Source organism: Siphateles boraxobius, unplaced genomic scaffold (genome assembly GCF_051911475.1).
Source record: "Siphateles boraxobius isolate OS27281-9 unplaced genomic scaffold, OSU_SipBor_1 22, whole genome shotgun sequence".
In the NCBI taxonomy this organism is placed as follows: domain Eukaryota; kingdom Metazoa; phylum Chordata; class Actinopteri; order Cypriniformes; family Leuciscidae; genus Siphateles; species Siphateles boraxobius.
Window position 1 is genome coordinate 408465 of NW_027508833.1, and position 15106 is coordinate 423570.

At 35.9% G+C, this 15106-nt stretch overlaps 1 protein-coding gene across 3 annotated transcripts in view; it reads right to left on the bottom strand.

The window, feature by feature from the left end:
* ccdc9b (coiled-coil domain containing 9B) overlaps positions 1–15106 on the bottom strand; it is a 38360-nt gene that overhangs the window by 22036 nt on the left and 1218 nt on the right. Inside the window, exons 2-5 of one of the 3 annotated variants that reach the window (XM_077238279.1) lie at positions 14347–14441; positions 2835–2948; positions 2419–2523; positions 19–159 (exon numbers count right to left, since the gene is read on the bottom strand). In XM_077238279.1, the coding sequence (XP_077094394.1) occupies positions 19–159; positions 2419–2523; positions 2835–2948; positions 14347–14412 (426 nt within the window). In that variant the 5' untranslated portion in view covers positions 14413–14441. Of the gene's footprint in view, positions 1–18; positions 160–2418; positions 2524–2834; positions 2949–12116; positions 12728–14346; positions 14442–15106 lie in introns of those variants that run through there. The other 2 variants (XM_077238280.1, XM_077238278.1) reach the window with 2 other exon arrangements.

Sequence of the window (15106 nt, forward strand, 5' to 3'; positions counted from 1 at the left end):
CGAATAACTCGGTCTCACCTTGATGTTTGCTGGCGCTGTGACGAGCAGCTGCCGTCTCTTTCCTCTCCCGATGCCGAAGACACTGGATCCGGGATCACAGTCCTTCTCCAGCTCTCCTTCTCTCAGCCCTCCCGGCCTCTTGGTCACCACACGCTGATCCTGAACACAGGTGCATACAACATGAAAACTCGACATCATTATTAATATATACTAAACTACTCTTAGTTTGTTTTTCTACACATTTAATTTACTTTAGGTTCCTGTAGCTTGACTTGTATAACAGTGTTAGGTCAGCAGTTCTCAACCTTTTTGACTCCAAGGCTCCCCACATGACTATTCCAGTTTGTGATTAACTAGATACATAAAATAAGGATTTAAAAAATATTTTATCACAGTTTCTAACTGAAGTGTTGGTACAGTACAGCCTCCTTTAGTGTATTAAGCACTAAGCAGTCAACAAAACGCACTCTTGCATAGCTCATATTTTTTTGTAGGGTTGATAAAAAAAAAAAAAAAAGGTATTTAGGCACAATCAGCTACAAAACTGAAAAACATATCTTATATTATAACATTATATTATGCTAGAAAAGTACAAAATAAATACAATAAAGACAAATAAAACTAGTTTTTGCACTCCTGTTATCTTTTTCTGCCCAGCCTAGTTTACCTATCCACGAAAGGTCCCATTTCCAGGACACGCATATGTCATCACTGGACTGTAGTGAGATTTCCATTAAAAAAATCAGCACAATGCCAAATGATTTTTTCTCATTATAACAACAGAAACAACTTAAAATACTTCATCATTTATGGTCATACAGATAAAAAGAAAGACATCTTTCAAAACACTTACAATAAAAACAAAACATTGTGCTTTTGTAAAATAAAGAAAACAAACATAATGCCGCTTTCTGCCGTTCCCAGTTTCCGGTCCGTGAAGTTTGTCTCGCATGTCACAAAAATTAAACGAAACTCAGCGTATAGGCGTTTATATTAGGGCTGGGTAAAAAATATCGATTTCTCGATTTTAATCGATTCTCATTTTTACGAACCGATATCGATTCTTAAATCCCAAGAATCGATTAGTCATCCTGTTTTCAGTTGATGAATGAATGGAACATTGTAGCGCGCATCCCATCCAATAAACGCAATAATCTTTGTGCTTTGTTACTATTGATATGAAACAAAGTCTCAGATTTCAAATTACGTCCATTTTCTTATTTTCAATTCAAAAACATAAATACCGTTTTGGCGCTGTGGCGTGAGATCGCTCTGGCAGCTCAAGAGAAGCAGCAGCGCCGAGCACACATGATCTTCTCTTCCGCCTTAATATTACCAGTTACAGCCAGCGTGAAATAAACATGAATGAGCATCTGAAAGTGTGTTAAAAGAGTACAACTTATCGAAATCCTTATTGTCACATGGAATCGCACAATCAGTGTTTCAACCGAGGAAAGACGTCAGTGAAACAGCTTGTAAACAATGTCATGTAACGTCACATTTACCTCAGAAAAACCATATCCAGTGACCATGAACTCGTTAGTCAGCTAGAAAAATTAACTCTAGAGAGGAGCATTTTGCTAAATATATGCAACATATTACATATGCATTTTATGTTATTTTATAATTATTTTATGTTTTTCAATATTTAAGGCATGTTTGAATAAATCTGGCAAGTTTTTATGACAGCCACCATTTAAATATTTATATTTCATATAACTTTATTATTAGAAAAATAAATAAAAGTGTAATTGTTTGTATACAAATCAGTAAATCTTTACCTTCAATATTAGGCTATAGTAGGCTAATGAAACAATTTTAATGATACAACTGACTCCCATAGTTTACAGCATTGGTTAAGAGATTTGTTTTCCTTGAGAAAATTTGCCATGTATTGTACCTGATATCCAAAATAATCAATATTGAATCAAATCGAATTGCAAGCTTGTGAATCGAAATCGAATTGTGAAATTTGTGTCAATACCCAGCCCTAGTATAGTATATGCTCAAGCTCTTGCATGCCATTTAAACTCTGGGTTTGGGTTAGTGCATAGATCGTCTCTTCCTCTTCTGGTGCTTTTTTTTTCCTGTTGTGGCGGTTAGCAAACAGCATTGCATTACCGTGCACACCCCCTGCTGGACTGGAGTGTGAATCGCCCGTGACTGATGGATTCGTCATCTGACTGTATGCACCGAACCGTGACGGTTCTGGACGAATGTACCGTTACACCCCTAGTAAGTAGTGTTCAATTTACTCTTTTCAAAATATTTCTAATCAATATTTTTTTTTTTTTTTTCTTGTGATGAAGCGATCATAGCTGGTTAAAGAAGTTCATATGCTATTTTAGCTGTCCATAATTTTTTTAGCAAAATAATCCCGATTATCAGTTTATCCTGTGAAGGAATAAAGCAGCTCACATTGAAGGATTTGTTGATGGTGATGGACAGATCATCAAGCTTTCCCTTCCTGCCGTGGGGTGACATCACTTCCTGTTCCGCCCGCTTTTTATCCTCCTCCACTTCCTGCAAAACATCATAAGGAAATCATATCATAAAGGGATCATGTTCTGCATCTCTTAGCATTTTTGTTTTTGTAATAATATAAAATAATAGAATAATAAATTGAAAGCATAATAATTTAACAAAAATAGATGAATCCCACACACTGCTATAACTTTCGAACAACATTTTGGGTCACGTGACCTTCATCAGGCATTGTTTTTCTATTTTCCATAGATTTATGATTTCTTACTAAACAGGACTTTAAATGATTTGTTTACAAATTTCAATTAGATCTAAATGTGTTTTTTGGCGTATTTTAATCAGGTTCTCACCTGGTACCGTTTCATAAGTGCTTCATTTTTCTTCCGCAAGGCCTCGATCTTTTTATCCAGCTCTGCATCCTTGTGTTCCTTCTTCATCATCATCATCATCATCTCTGTCGAGCTCTGAGCACAGAACGGTTTATGAACATTACATACACAAACACAATAATCCAAACAATCTGTGAGACATAACAAAGATTGTCTGCCAGCAGGGTTCCTGTTATTTACTGCATCTCACATGACAATGAAAATCTTTATACACAAACAGCAAAATAATAGTTTTGCACATTTTTCTTGTCCAGACATTGAAACAGCCTGGAGGAAAAATAACAGAACTACATAAAGCAAATCTAATGGAATAAGGCTGTGTTTATATTATATAAATGTCTAATGCCAGAGACCCAGGAGAAACAGTCCAGGACTGAAATATAAACACAATGGCATATGATTAGTTATAATCAGTCAATTACTGTCTACATGTTTCTTTAACACGTGTACATTTGTGGGTTTAACTGCACATGGACATGCCATTATTAGCATCAGCTGCTACGAGTGGCAACATGAGCTCAGCGCACTAAAACTCCTCATGCCATCAGCTGTTTCAAGACGTCTGACATTCACATGTGACCACGATTTCAAACACTGTAGCTCAAAACTCAGCCATAACCCTCAGATATTGAGCAGAAAACGGTTTGCAAGGATATTTAGTTTTACAGCATTTGCCAGAATCTCTCTGTTAATATTCCTCAAACATTTTGGTAGGGTTGCATGATTTGGGGGGAAATCCAATAGCGATTCTTCAGATAAAAATTGCAAATGTGATTTAAAATGCGATTTACAAAAAATTCCAGGTTTGATTTTCTTGCTTTAATTTTGTCAAAATGTTATGATTATTTAAATATGGCTATAAAACAATAATAATTTTAAAATTATTAATTATTATTATATTAAAAAAATTACATTCTAAATAAAAACAAAATAAGAAATATTGCAAGTTAATAAGAATATTTAAGTAAAAATGTATATAATAATGACATTATAAATGTTAACTTGCAATACTATTATTTATGGCTGTCTTAATTTTTTCATTAGCTATGTTTCCATTCAAAGTTGTGAATTTAACTTATGTGCAAAATTGGAATATAATTGCATAAAACATGTTTGCGTTCTCATCCCATGTGTTCAAAAGAGCAAAATCATCACTTCCTGGGAAATTGGCGCAAAATATCTGCAATAAAAATTTAAATTTCTGCAGTCGGGCTGTTTTTCCCTCCTTCATAAATGAGTTTGTTTCAAAGCGTCAGACGAAACTCAATAAGTGCTGTCATGTTCTCTTGCGTTGGGTTGCTGGTGTTTGGGAACACACTCGTGTGAGACGCTTCTGGAGGGAATTAAACCAATTAACTCTGATCACACACTTTGACTAAGGCGTTTCAGAGCGAACAAACCAACATTTGAGATGTTGCGATGCCATTGGTCCACTGGTTAGTCCAGTTATCCAATCACAGCCTCTGCTGAGGCAAAGTCACCTGAGTTTGTTGTTGCGAATCAAGGGATTTATTCAGTAAATGTGTTTATCCATTGTAGTTTATGCACGTCTTCTTATCGGATAATTTTTTTATCCGCCTCAATGGAGTGCATGCAATATCCCAAAATGCGCATAAAAATAGGGGGATGGAAACCTGGCTATTTTCAAAAACATTTATCTAAATTGCAGCCTTAGTGATTTGATAATCACACAAGCCATCTCCTGATTTTAGTTTTATTCTGATTAATCATATAGCCCTACTTTTTTGGTTTGTTGAAAACCTCTAAACTTATGCAATTAAAATACAGACTTAAAATGTTAAGTCACTATGTGAATGAGTGACAATGTTTTGTCTGCTTCACATTTCAGACATGCTTTTTGATTATTAAAATTTTGAATTAATCCATTAAAATGAAATCTAGAAAAAATTACATAGAGACCAGAGAATTTGAGAACAATAAAACAGATTTTGGGAAAAAATAATGCGAATTTCAAAGGGTGCTAAAATTAATTTTTTGTTAAACTTTTAGTAAATCGGTGTTAAATTGTATAAGTTGCATTATTTCAATTAAATGGTCCATATGTAGAATTCAGAAAACCTTGTTATTAGCGACACCGGTGGCCATTAAGTAAATTGCAGCAGCACTTATTGCTTGTGCTCGCACTCGTGAACAGTAACGTACAAGAGACTGAAGGCATTGATATACTCACGGCGAAGATCTTTCACTTTCTTCTTTGCTTAGAACAGAAGTAAAAAGAAGTTGGAAAAACCTTTCCAATGATTTACTGTCACCGAACACCTAGATGCCGTCCACACTGCTTAGAGCCACGTTTAGATGAATATGTGAATATGTGCTGCTCTTTCCTCTCAATAACAAAATAAAGAACAACTAATGACAGCGGTGAGAAAACAGCAGATCAGAAATCATCTGATCATAGAGATGTGTGGATGTTAGGGGTGGGGGAAAAAAATCAATACAGCATAGAATCGTGATATTTTCTGTGGCAATACTGTATCGATACACGGGCGCCAAGTAGCGATCTTTTATTATTTAAATCGCCCCCTAAACCCTCATTCACTAAGTTAGGCCTGTAAGACTGGAAAAACTGGAAGGACTTTAAGAGAGAGCCACTCTCTGAGAAAACAAAGGAAATTAACATTTGAACTCCCCCTCATGCACTATTGAGACGAAGGTCTCACCTCCCTCATCCTAATCTACATTTCTCTCCCCCATTCTTCATCCTGGCAGAGATCTCCCAAACTCACACAAGAATCGAAATGGTTCAATGTGAATGATTATCATCGAGTTTTATACATGTTTGGTATTATTTGAAATGTCTCGGTGCGACTGGTACAAATGTCTCATTCCCAAAGAAGTAAACCAAAAGGTAATAAAGTTCTTAAGAAGTTTAGAAATATCTTCCACACTGGAGGGTGTGTCTTTGAGTTAACACCTTCTGACCATTTGACTGAATGCTAATTTTCCACTGCCAGCAAATGCTGACTTACCACTGTGGATGATGTTTAGATTTGAAATGAGGTCTGGGTATATAATGAAACGTAGGGAGAGATCGGGGCCTTTTCTATTTTTGAGATCGGCCCGTGAGGCTGAGTTGCGAGACTCTCAGCCTCACGCATTTCTTGTCGGGTAAACTTTTTCCTCTTTGTTCTAGAGCATTTGATGTTTTGCATTGATTATCCTTGAATTGATTATGAAATTGTAATGATACATTTACCTGACATATTAAATTGTGACATTTGATTATTCTAATTGACTTTGACATTATTTTCATTCAAGAGTTTAAAAGAATAGTAAAACATTCGCTCACATTTAATGATGCACAGATATCATTAAAGCCTTTTCATTTATGGAGTCAGATGAAATAACGAGAAAATACATATGAGAAAATTTATTGCATTTAACCAAAAATACTTTGCCGCGAGAAAAGACAGTAATACGCAAAGACCTTCACCGCTAATTCGATTACCGCCATTGGATCGAGTTAGACGGCCTTACAGGCCTATTCCCTAGGTTAGTCCACTATTACTGTTCATTTGAAGGAGTGAATGAAAATGAATGAGCAAATTCGGACAGCCGTTGAGCGTAGGTTACATAAGCTGTACATTCTGTGAGACAGAGGCGCGATCTGACACGCGTCCCTATTTCTCACAAATCTCTACGTTCATTTAAGACTTTATTTAAATCATTTAAGACTGCTCTTATGAGGACACTCGACAAAACGGACATTTTGGCATAATTTGTGTGTTATGGTTTGTTCAAGTCTTTTCTGTGTGTCGTGTGTGTGTGTAATACAGGCAGGATTTAATGGATACTGCGTAATTGCGTTAAATATTTTTAACGCTTTAAACTTTTGTGTTGTTGTTGCGGTGCTGCGGTGGGCAAGTGATGAAACCGTTGTTGCGACAACGTGTAACACCGAATATCGTAGCAAGTCTAGAGCTCACAATTCATGTGAGAGATCTCCTATTCAGAGAATAATTATGTCCTGTCCTGTAATACGGTCCTGTGTCCTGAATGTTCAAGAAAAAGTTTTCAAGTTTTTGCAATATACCCTCCTAAGTTTTTGCACTTCAGTTAATGTGTAGAAGATAATGTTTACAGAATTAAATGTGACATTTAGAGTGAGTCGAGCGGTCTTATTTTCCTCATTTTTTGTAATGCCTTTGAAAAATATGGGGGACATAAATCGCAATATAACAGAATCGAATCGCAATACTTGCTGTATCGCAATATATTGGGAAGCACAATAATATTGAATCGTGGCCCAAATATCGCAATACTATCGAATCGTCACATTTTTGCCAATTCCCACCCCTAGTGGATGTGTGAACCAGCTCTGAGATTCACTGGCATCATGTCGACAGATGAGGTCATTAAAATTACACTGTTATGATAGTTTAATTATAAAGAGATAATTATATTTGAGACTATCGACTATATAGATCTGGCGTTGTGAGACTATAGTTTGAATTAACATGCTGAACTACTGCAGTTGCTTTAAGCGGTTGCTTAACCACATCAGCAAAAGGACAATAAAGTCACTTAACAGCACTAATAACTGAGGCTCGAGTTGAAATTGCCCACTGAGTTCAACTAAATCCAGAAAACTCTGCATTTCAAAACTGTGCATTGGACAAAATATTGGTAGCACTTCACTTGAAGCCTTATATATAGATATATATAATGCATTATAAGAGTATTTTTAATGCATTAAATATGCCTTGTAGTGCACCGAATAATGTATTGTGTGATCTCATGTACAATTGTACTAACACATATCTATTCATTATTTCACCTTTAGAAAGTATATTTGGTAACACTTACGTTTTTATTAGTTAACAGGAAAAAATAATGAACAATAATTCTACAGAATTTATTAATCTTTAATGTTAATTTCTACATTTACAATGAACTGAAAAACAACTGAAACACGGGGCTACATAAACTAGACATGTGAAACTAATACGTAATAGAAACAAACGAGACCATAATCAGAAACCAACAAAACCGAAATCAAAGCCTGAGAAGGAAAGCCTGAGGAAAGATGAACGCACTCAGCCGATCTCTCTCTCACTCGCTGTCTGTTTAGGCTTGTTTAGTACAAATCACAATGGCCACAGAGTCTTAAAGTCCCCCTGTAGTCAATAATTTAATCCATTTATCCCTTTGATCACCAAAATTATATATTCAAACGTTTTTACCAGGAAAAAAAAATCTTCATGCCATGAATGTAACTCGACACCCTTGTCTCATTTAGTATACGCGGTTCTATGAATACGCAAATAAGCCCCGCCTCCACTCACTCACTCACTCACCCATCTCAGAGATCCACTCGTTGACGATCACACGTTGATCTGATTGGTTACAAGGTAGTTTGTGACGTCAGAAACACCAGCGATTTCAAAGCGTGTTTTTGAGACTGTCTTTGGTTCACTGCAGTTTTAAGAAGAAAATACTCAGCAATCGTGTTGACATGAATTTGCCCATGGTTTGTCTTGAAGCATATTAAAAAACAACACATAGACATATAAACAACATTAAAAGCTGGATTTTCACCACAGGGGGTTGTAACTATATTGCAGTTATCACGACAGCCCTACATCTGTCCAATGCAGAGTGAAGCAGAGGAAGACTAAGCCACCGTTCCCTGCTGTCACTTCATGTGAAGAGATGTGAAATTCAGCCGAACTATGACTCGACACTCATGCAAACCCACTGAAACTAGAGCCCGACCGATATATCGGCGGGCCGATATTATCGGCCGATTTTAGGCATTTTCCTAACTATCGGTATCGGCATTTATAATGGCCGATAAATGAATATTTAAAAAAAATGCGGGTACGGTGATTCATGTAAGGGTGGCGCTGCCAATAAAGCACCAAAAAAGCTGTCACAAGAACTGGCAAAAATAATGATTATGAATACAACAAATATAGCAAGGAGACATTTTAATTGTTTATTAATAAACAAGTGTTTTCAGTCAGTGTCAGCCAAAGATGAAGTTGACGATGCTGACTCGCGATCTTCAGTGAGCGCGCGCCAGAGAGAAATGCACATTTCATACCATTACATGAGTCTGTCTGTCTTTCGTTTTGAATTGTTCTGTTTAAAAGTAGACATTTCAATATAGATATATTTCAATTCTCAGGTCTATACGCTGAGTTTCGGTTCATGAGACGAGCTCCAGTTCACCCGCAGGCGCCTCCGTGTCGAGATTATCTATCGTCTGCTAAATTTACTTCTTATAAATTAAATCCAGGCAAATGGCTGATGAAACATTGATTAAAATTAAGATACAATTAATACAAAACGAAATTCACTTTGAAACGAAAGGTTTTGTGCTTTCTGTTTGATGTCTATGTGAAAGTTTCAAAGCATTAGTGCCGCTTTCAGAGCGCTCACGTCCGTAGTGCTGAACTGTCGCGTCTGTAACATTGTTTTTTCCTCATAAATGCAAACACGAAAAATAAAATAAAATAAAATGAATATTTTATGTAGCCTGTGGAGACTGAGAGCCAACCCTTCTTCATCCGGTGGGTAGTAGCTTGTGATTTGCGCAGTGTAATTCACAGAATTGATTTCTCTGCTACAAGCCTCTGTCACGTATTGTGTGAGCTTGTGACTATTGCAAGCGCGCAGCTGAGAAGTCCTGATTATATTGTCTGCTATATTTAGGCCTTCTTCTTATTTATTAAGGCAATTGGTTGATGAAACATTGATTAAAATGCGTGGCGCGAGCGATCTCCGACAGTAAACTGATTCTGCTTTGTCTAGGGTAAACAGCTGTTGCGAAGCGAGCAGTAACGGCCGCGTCCGGTGTAGACACAGTGTTAAAGCTCATTCTGCCTGATAACGCTACGTTACAACATCAAGCAATATTCCAAAAATGTATATAATTATAACACTTTATATAGGGCCATTTTGCATTAAGAGTAGCCTAGTTTCACGTTTAGTACATTTTGCTTACTAATTATTTAAAATAGTATAAAAGTACTGTACATATGTAATTAAAAACGTTTTCATTATGATATTATTCATTTTACTTTAGTAAAAAGATCTGAGTTCTTCCTCCACTGGTAGAGATTAGAGGAATTAAGAGTAAAAATAGAAGATAATAAGGTTTTGTCAGTGACACTTTTTATATATTTATTGATACAAGTTATGACTAAATTAAAAGACAAAGTCGTCGTTAGTGAAGATTATGCAACAGTATTTATAATATAATATAATATAACATGCAATGCAAACTAGTTTGGTTACAGCTCAGCTGTATAATTCTCATTCTATCATTCCCCCTGCCTCCATTACATATCTGTGTCACACAAGTGTTTGATTACCACATTTGAGTGATCATTGCAAAACGTGTTTATAAAATATATTTATTCTGTTTATAGCTACTGTGTAAAGTACCCATCAAAAGTTTGTACAAACCAATAGGAAAGTGTCCAAACTTTTGACTGGTATACTGTACTATAATACACATAAATAATATTGCTACTGTATTATAATATACACATAAATAATATCGGCCGATATATCGGTATCGGGCTTTTTTTACTCCCTAATATCGGTATCGGCATCGGCCCCCAAAAATCCATATCGGTCGGGCTCTAACTGAAACACATGCAGCCGCAACGCTTGAGTGTTTGCACACATTTAAAGTGACAGCACTCAATAGATGGCATGCTACAAGCAAACTCAGCAATTGTGTTTTTGTGCTATGATTAAACTGCACATCAGCATTTTATGCCATCCAGCTCTCTAGATATCTGTAAACAGCACTATATCCACATACTACAACAATCATGAACCCCCCAGACACAGATCATTTATTAAAACTAAACTGCAAAAATGGTCATGACATCACGATCATGAGCTCATTAACATTTGACCGCATAAATTTGGATAACACACACACTCATTATTCAGCAGGTGGACACACCCTGATAAAAAGTTTAGAGAGGAAAACTATAAATCTTTAGGTGCAGGAATTTTTTTTACATAAAATTACAAAGGATAGAAAACTTGAATGTAACACAAATATAACATATGATCCCTGTAAATAGATTCACATGCATTGCAATGGAGGAATTAAATGAAATTCTGCATGGAGGATTCTCATTGGTTAATATCAGCAGAATAAGTTCTGCTACTGATGACACCAAACATCTTAACTTTGTTAAGATTTCCAGCATTCCTGTTTCTCGAAGCACACACTAGTAAGCATATTATACAGGCCCTCTGTGGGGAAAAACATGCAGACTAATAATTCAAATGTGTCTGAAACCACTTCATATTAAGGGTGCAGACCATTAAATAAACATACAGTCATCATTTACTCCCTCATGCTGTTTTTGGCACCCATTTGGCTTTTTTTCTGTGGAACATGAAAGCAAAGATGGTGATTTTTACTGAAAAAGCTCCAAAAAAAGACACAGAAGCACCATAAAAGTACAATCATGAAGCATATGATTGGTCTCTGAAATACAAGCTATTACTTGCCAAACATCTCCATGCAACTGTGAATAAGATTTGAGAGCTACGGCAGAGGGGATTTTTAGAGAATAATGACTTAAATTTTAGCCTGTTCCTTTGTTTTCAGAAGACTTGAAATATATAGTGCAAGACACTTAAAAAAAATGATTTTTCGAAGTCGATTACATTTTTCAAGAAAATACTACTGTATTTCAGTGTTTCTTCAAAATTCAAAGTGTTACGTGCCGTTTCTTTGTAATTATTTGTGAAATTTACAAGCAAATTTGCAATGCAATAATTAACACCAAAATGCAATAAAAAAATGCAATAAATTTTCATTATGCATCACCTGGAAAACAGTGGTTTAAGCATTCTTCAAAATATCTTTTTTGTGTTCGGCATAAGAAAGAAAATCATGTGGTATTAAATGAACTCATATTTGGGTGAATAATCCCTTTAAAGAACATTTTAAGTGATAATGATGCACACTTTTAAAAATTAAAGTTTCCATAAGGGTTCTTTTGCAGCAATGAAATCCCCAAAGATCCTTTCAGTGATCACTTCTTAAACTAAAAAATGTTTCTTAGGTGTTCAGAACATTTTATTTAATCTAAAAACCTTTTTCCCATTATAAAGAACCTGGAAAGGTTCCATGGATATAAACTGTTCGTCATGAAACCACTGATTCCAATAAAGAACCTTTATTTTTTTATAAAATAAGTGAACAGTTAACAGATTGCAAAGGCAAGTGCACAAGGAACTCACACAGACTTCGGTTGTCAGGGGACCAAAACAAACCTCGCGGAGGTACAAACACATCCAGAAATCCAGTGCAATACGAACCAACATGAATCATCAATGCTGCAAAAAGGACTGGGAACATTCCAGCGCTTCCCACTCATCTGCACAGATCACATGTCAAACAGCCCAACACAGCGGCTCTAACTATAAGCTGACGTTCCCAAACCGAGGCCTCGTTCTTCAGAGAAACGTGCATCTGACAGCAAGCTCACGTTAGTGTGAGCCTACCATCCTCATCCAGACTGCTGGGGAAAAAAGGAACGAGCAGGATCCAGAGACGAGCAAAGATGTGCACGAAAAAGAGATGAAAAAAGCTAGTGGAAGAATGAGAAACAGTGGCACTCACAGCTCTGTTCATGTCAGCAGGGAAATCTGGGATCCTTGCAAACGGCAGGCAGCCGACGCGGCTCGGGGAAGAAGCGCATGGAGTCCCGGATCATGCCTTGATTACAAAAACGCCAGTTGGGCTGCGAGCCAAGATCTCCGAACGCAAAGAAAAGCCCTGCTAACGGACCCCGCCACTCACCCGTACGGCTCAGCCTCTCTCTCTCTCTCTCTCTCTCTCGCTCATAGTTAAAATTACCCCTCACTACCCCACCCACGTCTGCTGTCATACCCCTGAAAACCATTCATTCTATGACTTTCAATATGGGATCTTTATAATAACAGTGAAATTTAGAAATCAATACATTTAAGAGTGTTGAACTAGAAACACTTTTCACACTCTCACTAGTCGATTTAAAGAAATGGTTCAACTAAAAAAAATCTTTTTTTTTACAATTGTTTACTCACTCATGTTGTTTCAAAACCGTTGGACAGGGTTGATGAAGTTAATAATGAATGAAATCATAAAAATGCAACCTGGTTCAGTGAGTGATGATTCACCCGAACCAGGTCGACTGATTCATTAAAACGATCCGGCTCATAAGAGTCATTTGTTTGGGTGGATTCATCTAATTTAAAATTAAACATTAATTCCAATGCATGACGAACACTGACATAGAGATGAACTACTTAAATCCAGCAATTAGCTATGTTCTGGGTTGACAGGTTGTTGCTAAGGAGTTGCTAGGGTGGCTTTGTAAAATTTGACAACAGCACATGCCTCCGAAAGGTACATTTGCATACTTGCTTCTGAAATTCACATAAAACAAAAGAACTGTGGTTGGTTACTTTGCATGTCAATTAGATATGCAAATATGAACTGAAGACACGCCTCTTCCTCTTTAGATATGCAAATCTGAACTGAAGACACGCCTCTTCCTCAAGTACTTAACTAATCCACCACCATAAACAAACTCTTATTCTCTTCTGCTCTAGCTCATGTACTAATCTAACTAATCTGTATTTATATAACTTGTATTTTCAACTTGGTATTATGTACTGCAAAAATTATTATCTCTTATAAACATTTGCTTGTGGTTTTCCTCACCTATAAGTGAAAATCTTTTGCTAAATAAATAAAAGCAAGTGCATAAAATAAATTAAGACTTTTTTATGGAATATTACAGTGTATTTTATAAATTATTAATCAGTGCACATCTTATGCCTGGTAATCTTGAATCAGAATTACTTCCCTTCCCTCTTGCAGCATCTCTTGTCTTCTCTGATGACGAAGGCGGGGCAACCTGTCACTCACATGAGATCAGCCAATAGCAAACCACAACCATCCAATCAATTCCCCACAGACAAAATCAAGCCCCGCCTACATTTGTTCTTGTTCCAGAAGCCGTTTCACTCAGATATACGGGACAATAGAGAAGAAAAAAGTGTATTGTAACACTTTACAATAAGGTTCATTAGTTAACTACATTAGTTAGCATGAACTAATAATGCACTGCACTTATACAGCATTTATTAATATTTGTTAACGTTAATTTCAACATTCACTAATACTTGATTAAAATCTTGTTAACATTAGTTAATGCACTGTGAACTAACATGAACAAAAAATGAACAGCTTTTGTATTAACTAACATTAACAAATATTATTAAAAACAATAACAAATGTACTGCTCATGGTTAGTTCATGTTAGTTAATACATTAACTAATGAACCCTATTGTAAAGTGTTACCAAAAAACTAGTGCAACCCTAACTTTAAATGAAGTAAGCCTAATCAAGTCTGGTTACATGAATCAAGATGACTTCACAATCTCGATCTGAACACAACCAAAAGTGTTTCAAACACTCACATGAGTCTTGTCCTCCAGCAGATAGTGTTCGTCCGTGAACATGATGAGATGCTCCTGGTGTTGCATGATGATTCCTCAGGCTCTGTGATCCTCCGCTGTAAGAAACAATGACAATTCATGTGTATATAGAGAGACAATTCATGCATATATTCAAATTATCCAAAAACAAACTTGATTATTGGCAGAAAACATAAAGAACCCAAGTTGAACAGACACAGTATATTCTTTTGAACATGGAAATTCCATAATATTTGATGGAGTAGTATTATTATAGTAGTAATATTGAATACAGTACCAGTAAATATTATTATAAATGGGTCATTCCTGGGATTAGGTCATATTTCAACTTGTATTTTTTGTTTATTATATTATAATAAATAATTCATTTTCTAAATACCCCATATCATTACCCACATCAGGCATTAAAGATCTTTTATTCTATTATGTATTATTTTTCACAAGAAATCAACACAAATAATACTTACAATATTGCACAAAAAAAGTATATACTGTGCACAATTTGTTAAATATTTTCTATGTACAAATTCAGTTAAGTGCCTCAGTGACATATTTAAATGTGATCTTTCTTTTAAATTATTTGATTATTATTTGTAAATAATATAATTCAGACATTAAACAAGAAAATGTATGTCCAAATGAGGTAAAATAATCAAATAAACCAGTATTCAGGGTGGATGTGGAACCGCTTACCTGCCCACTAACGTTACGTATAAAAGATAAGTTATGTTCATGATTACAT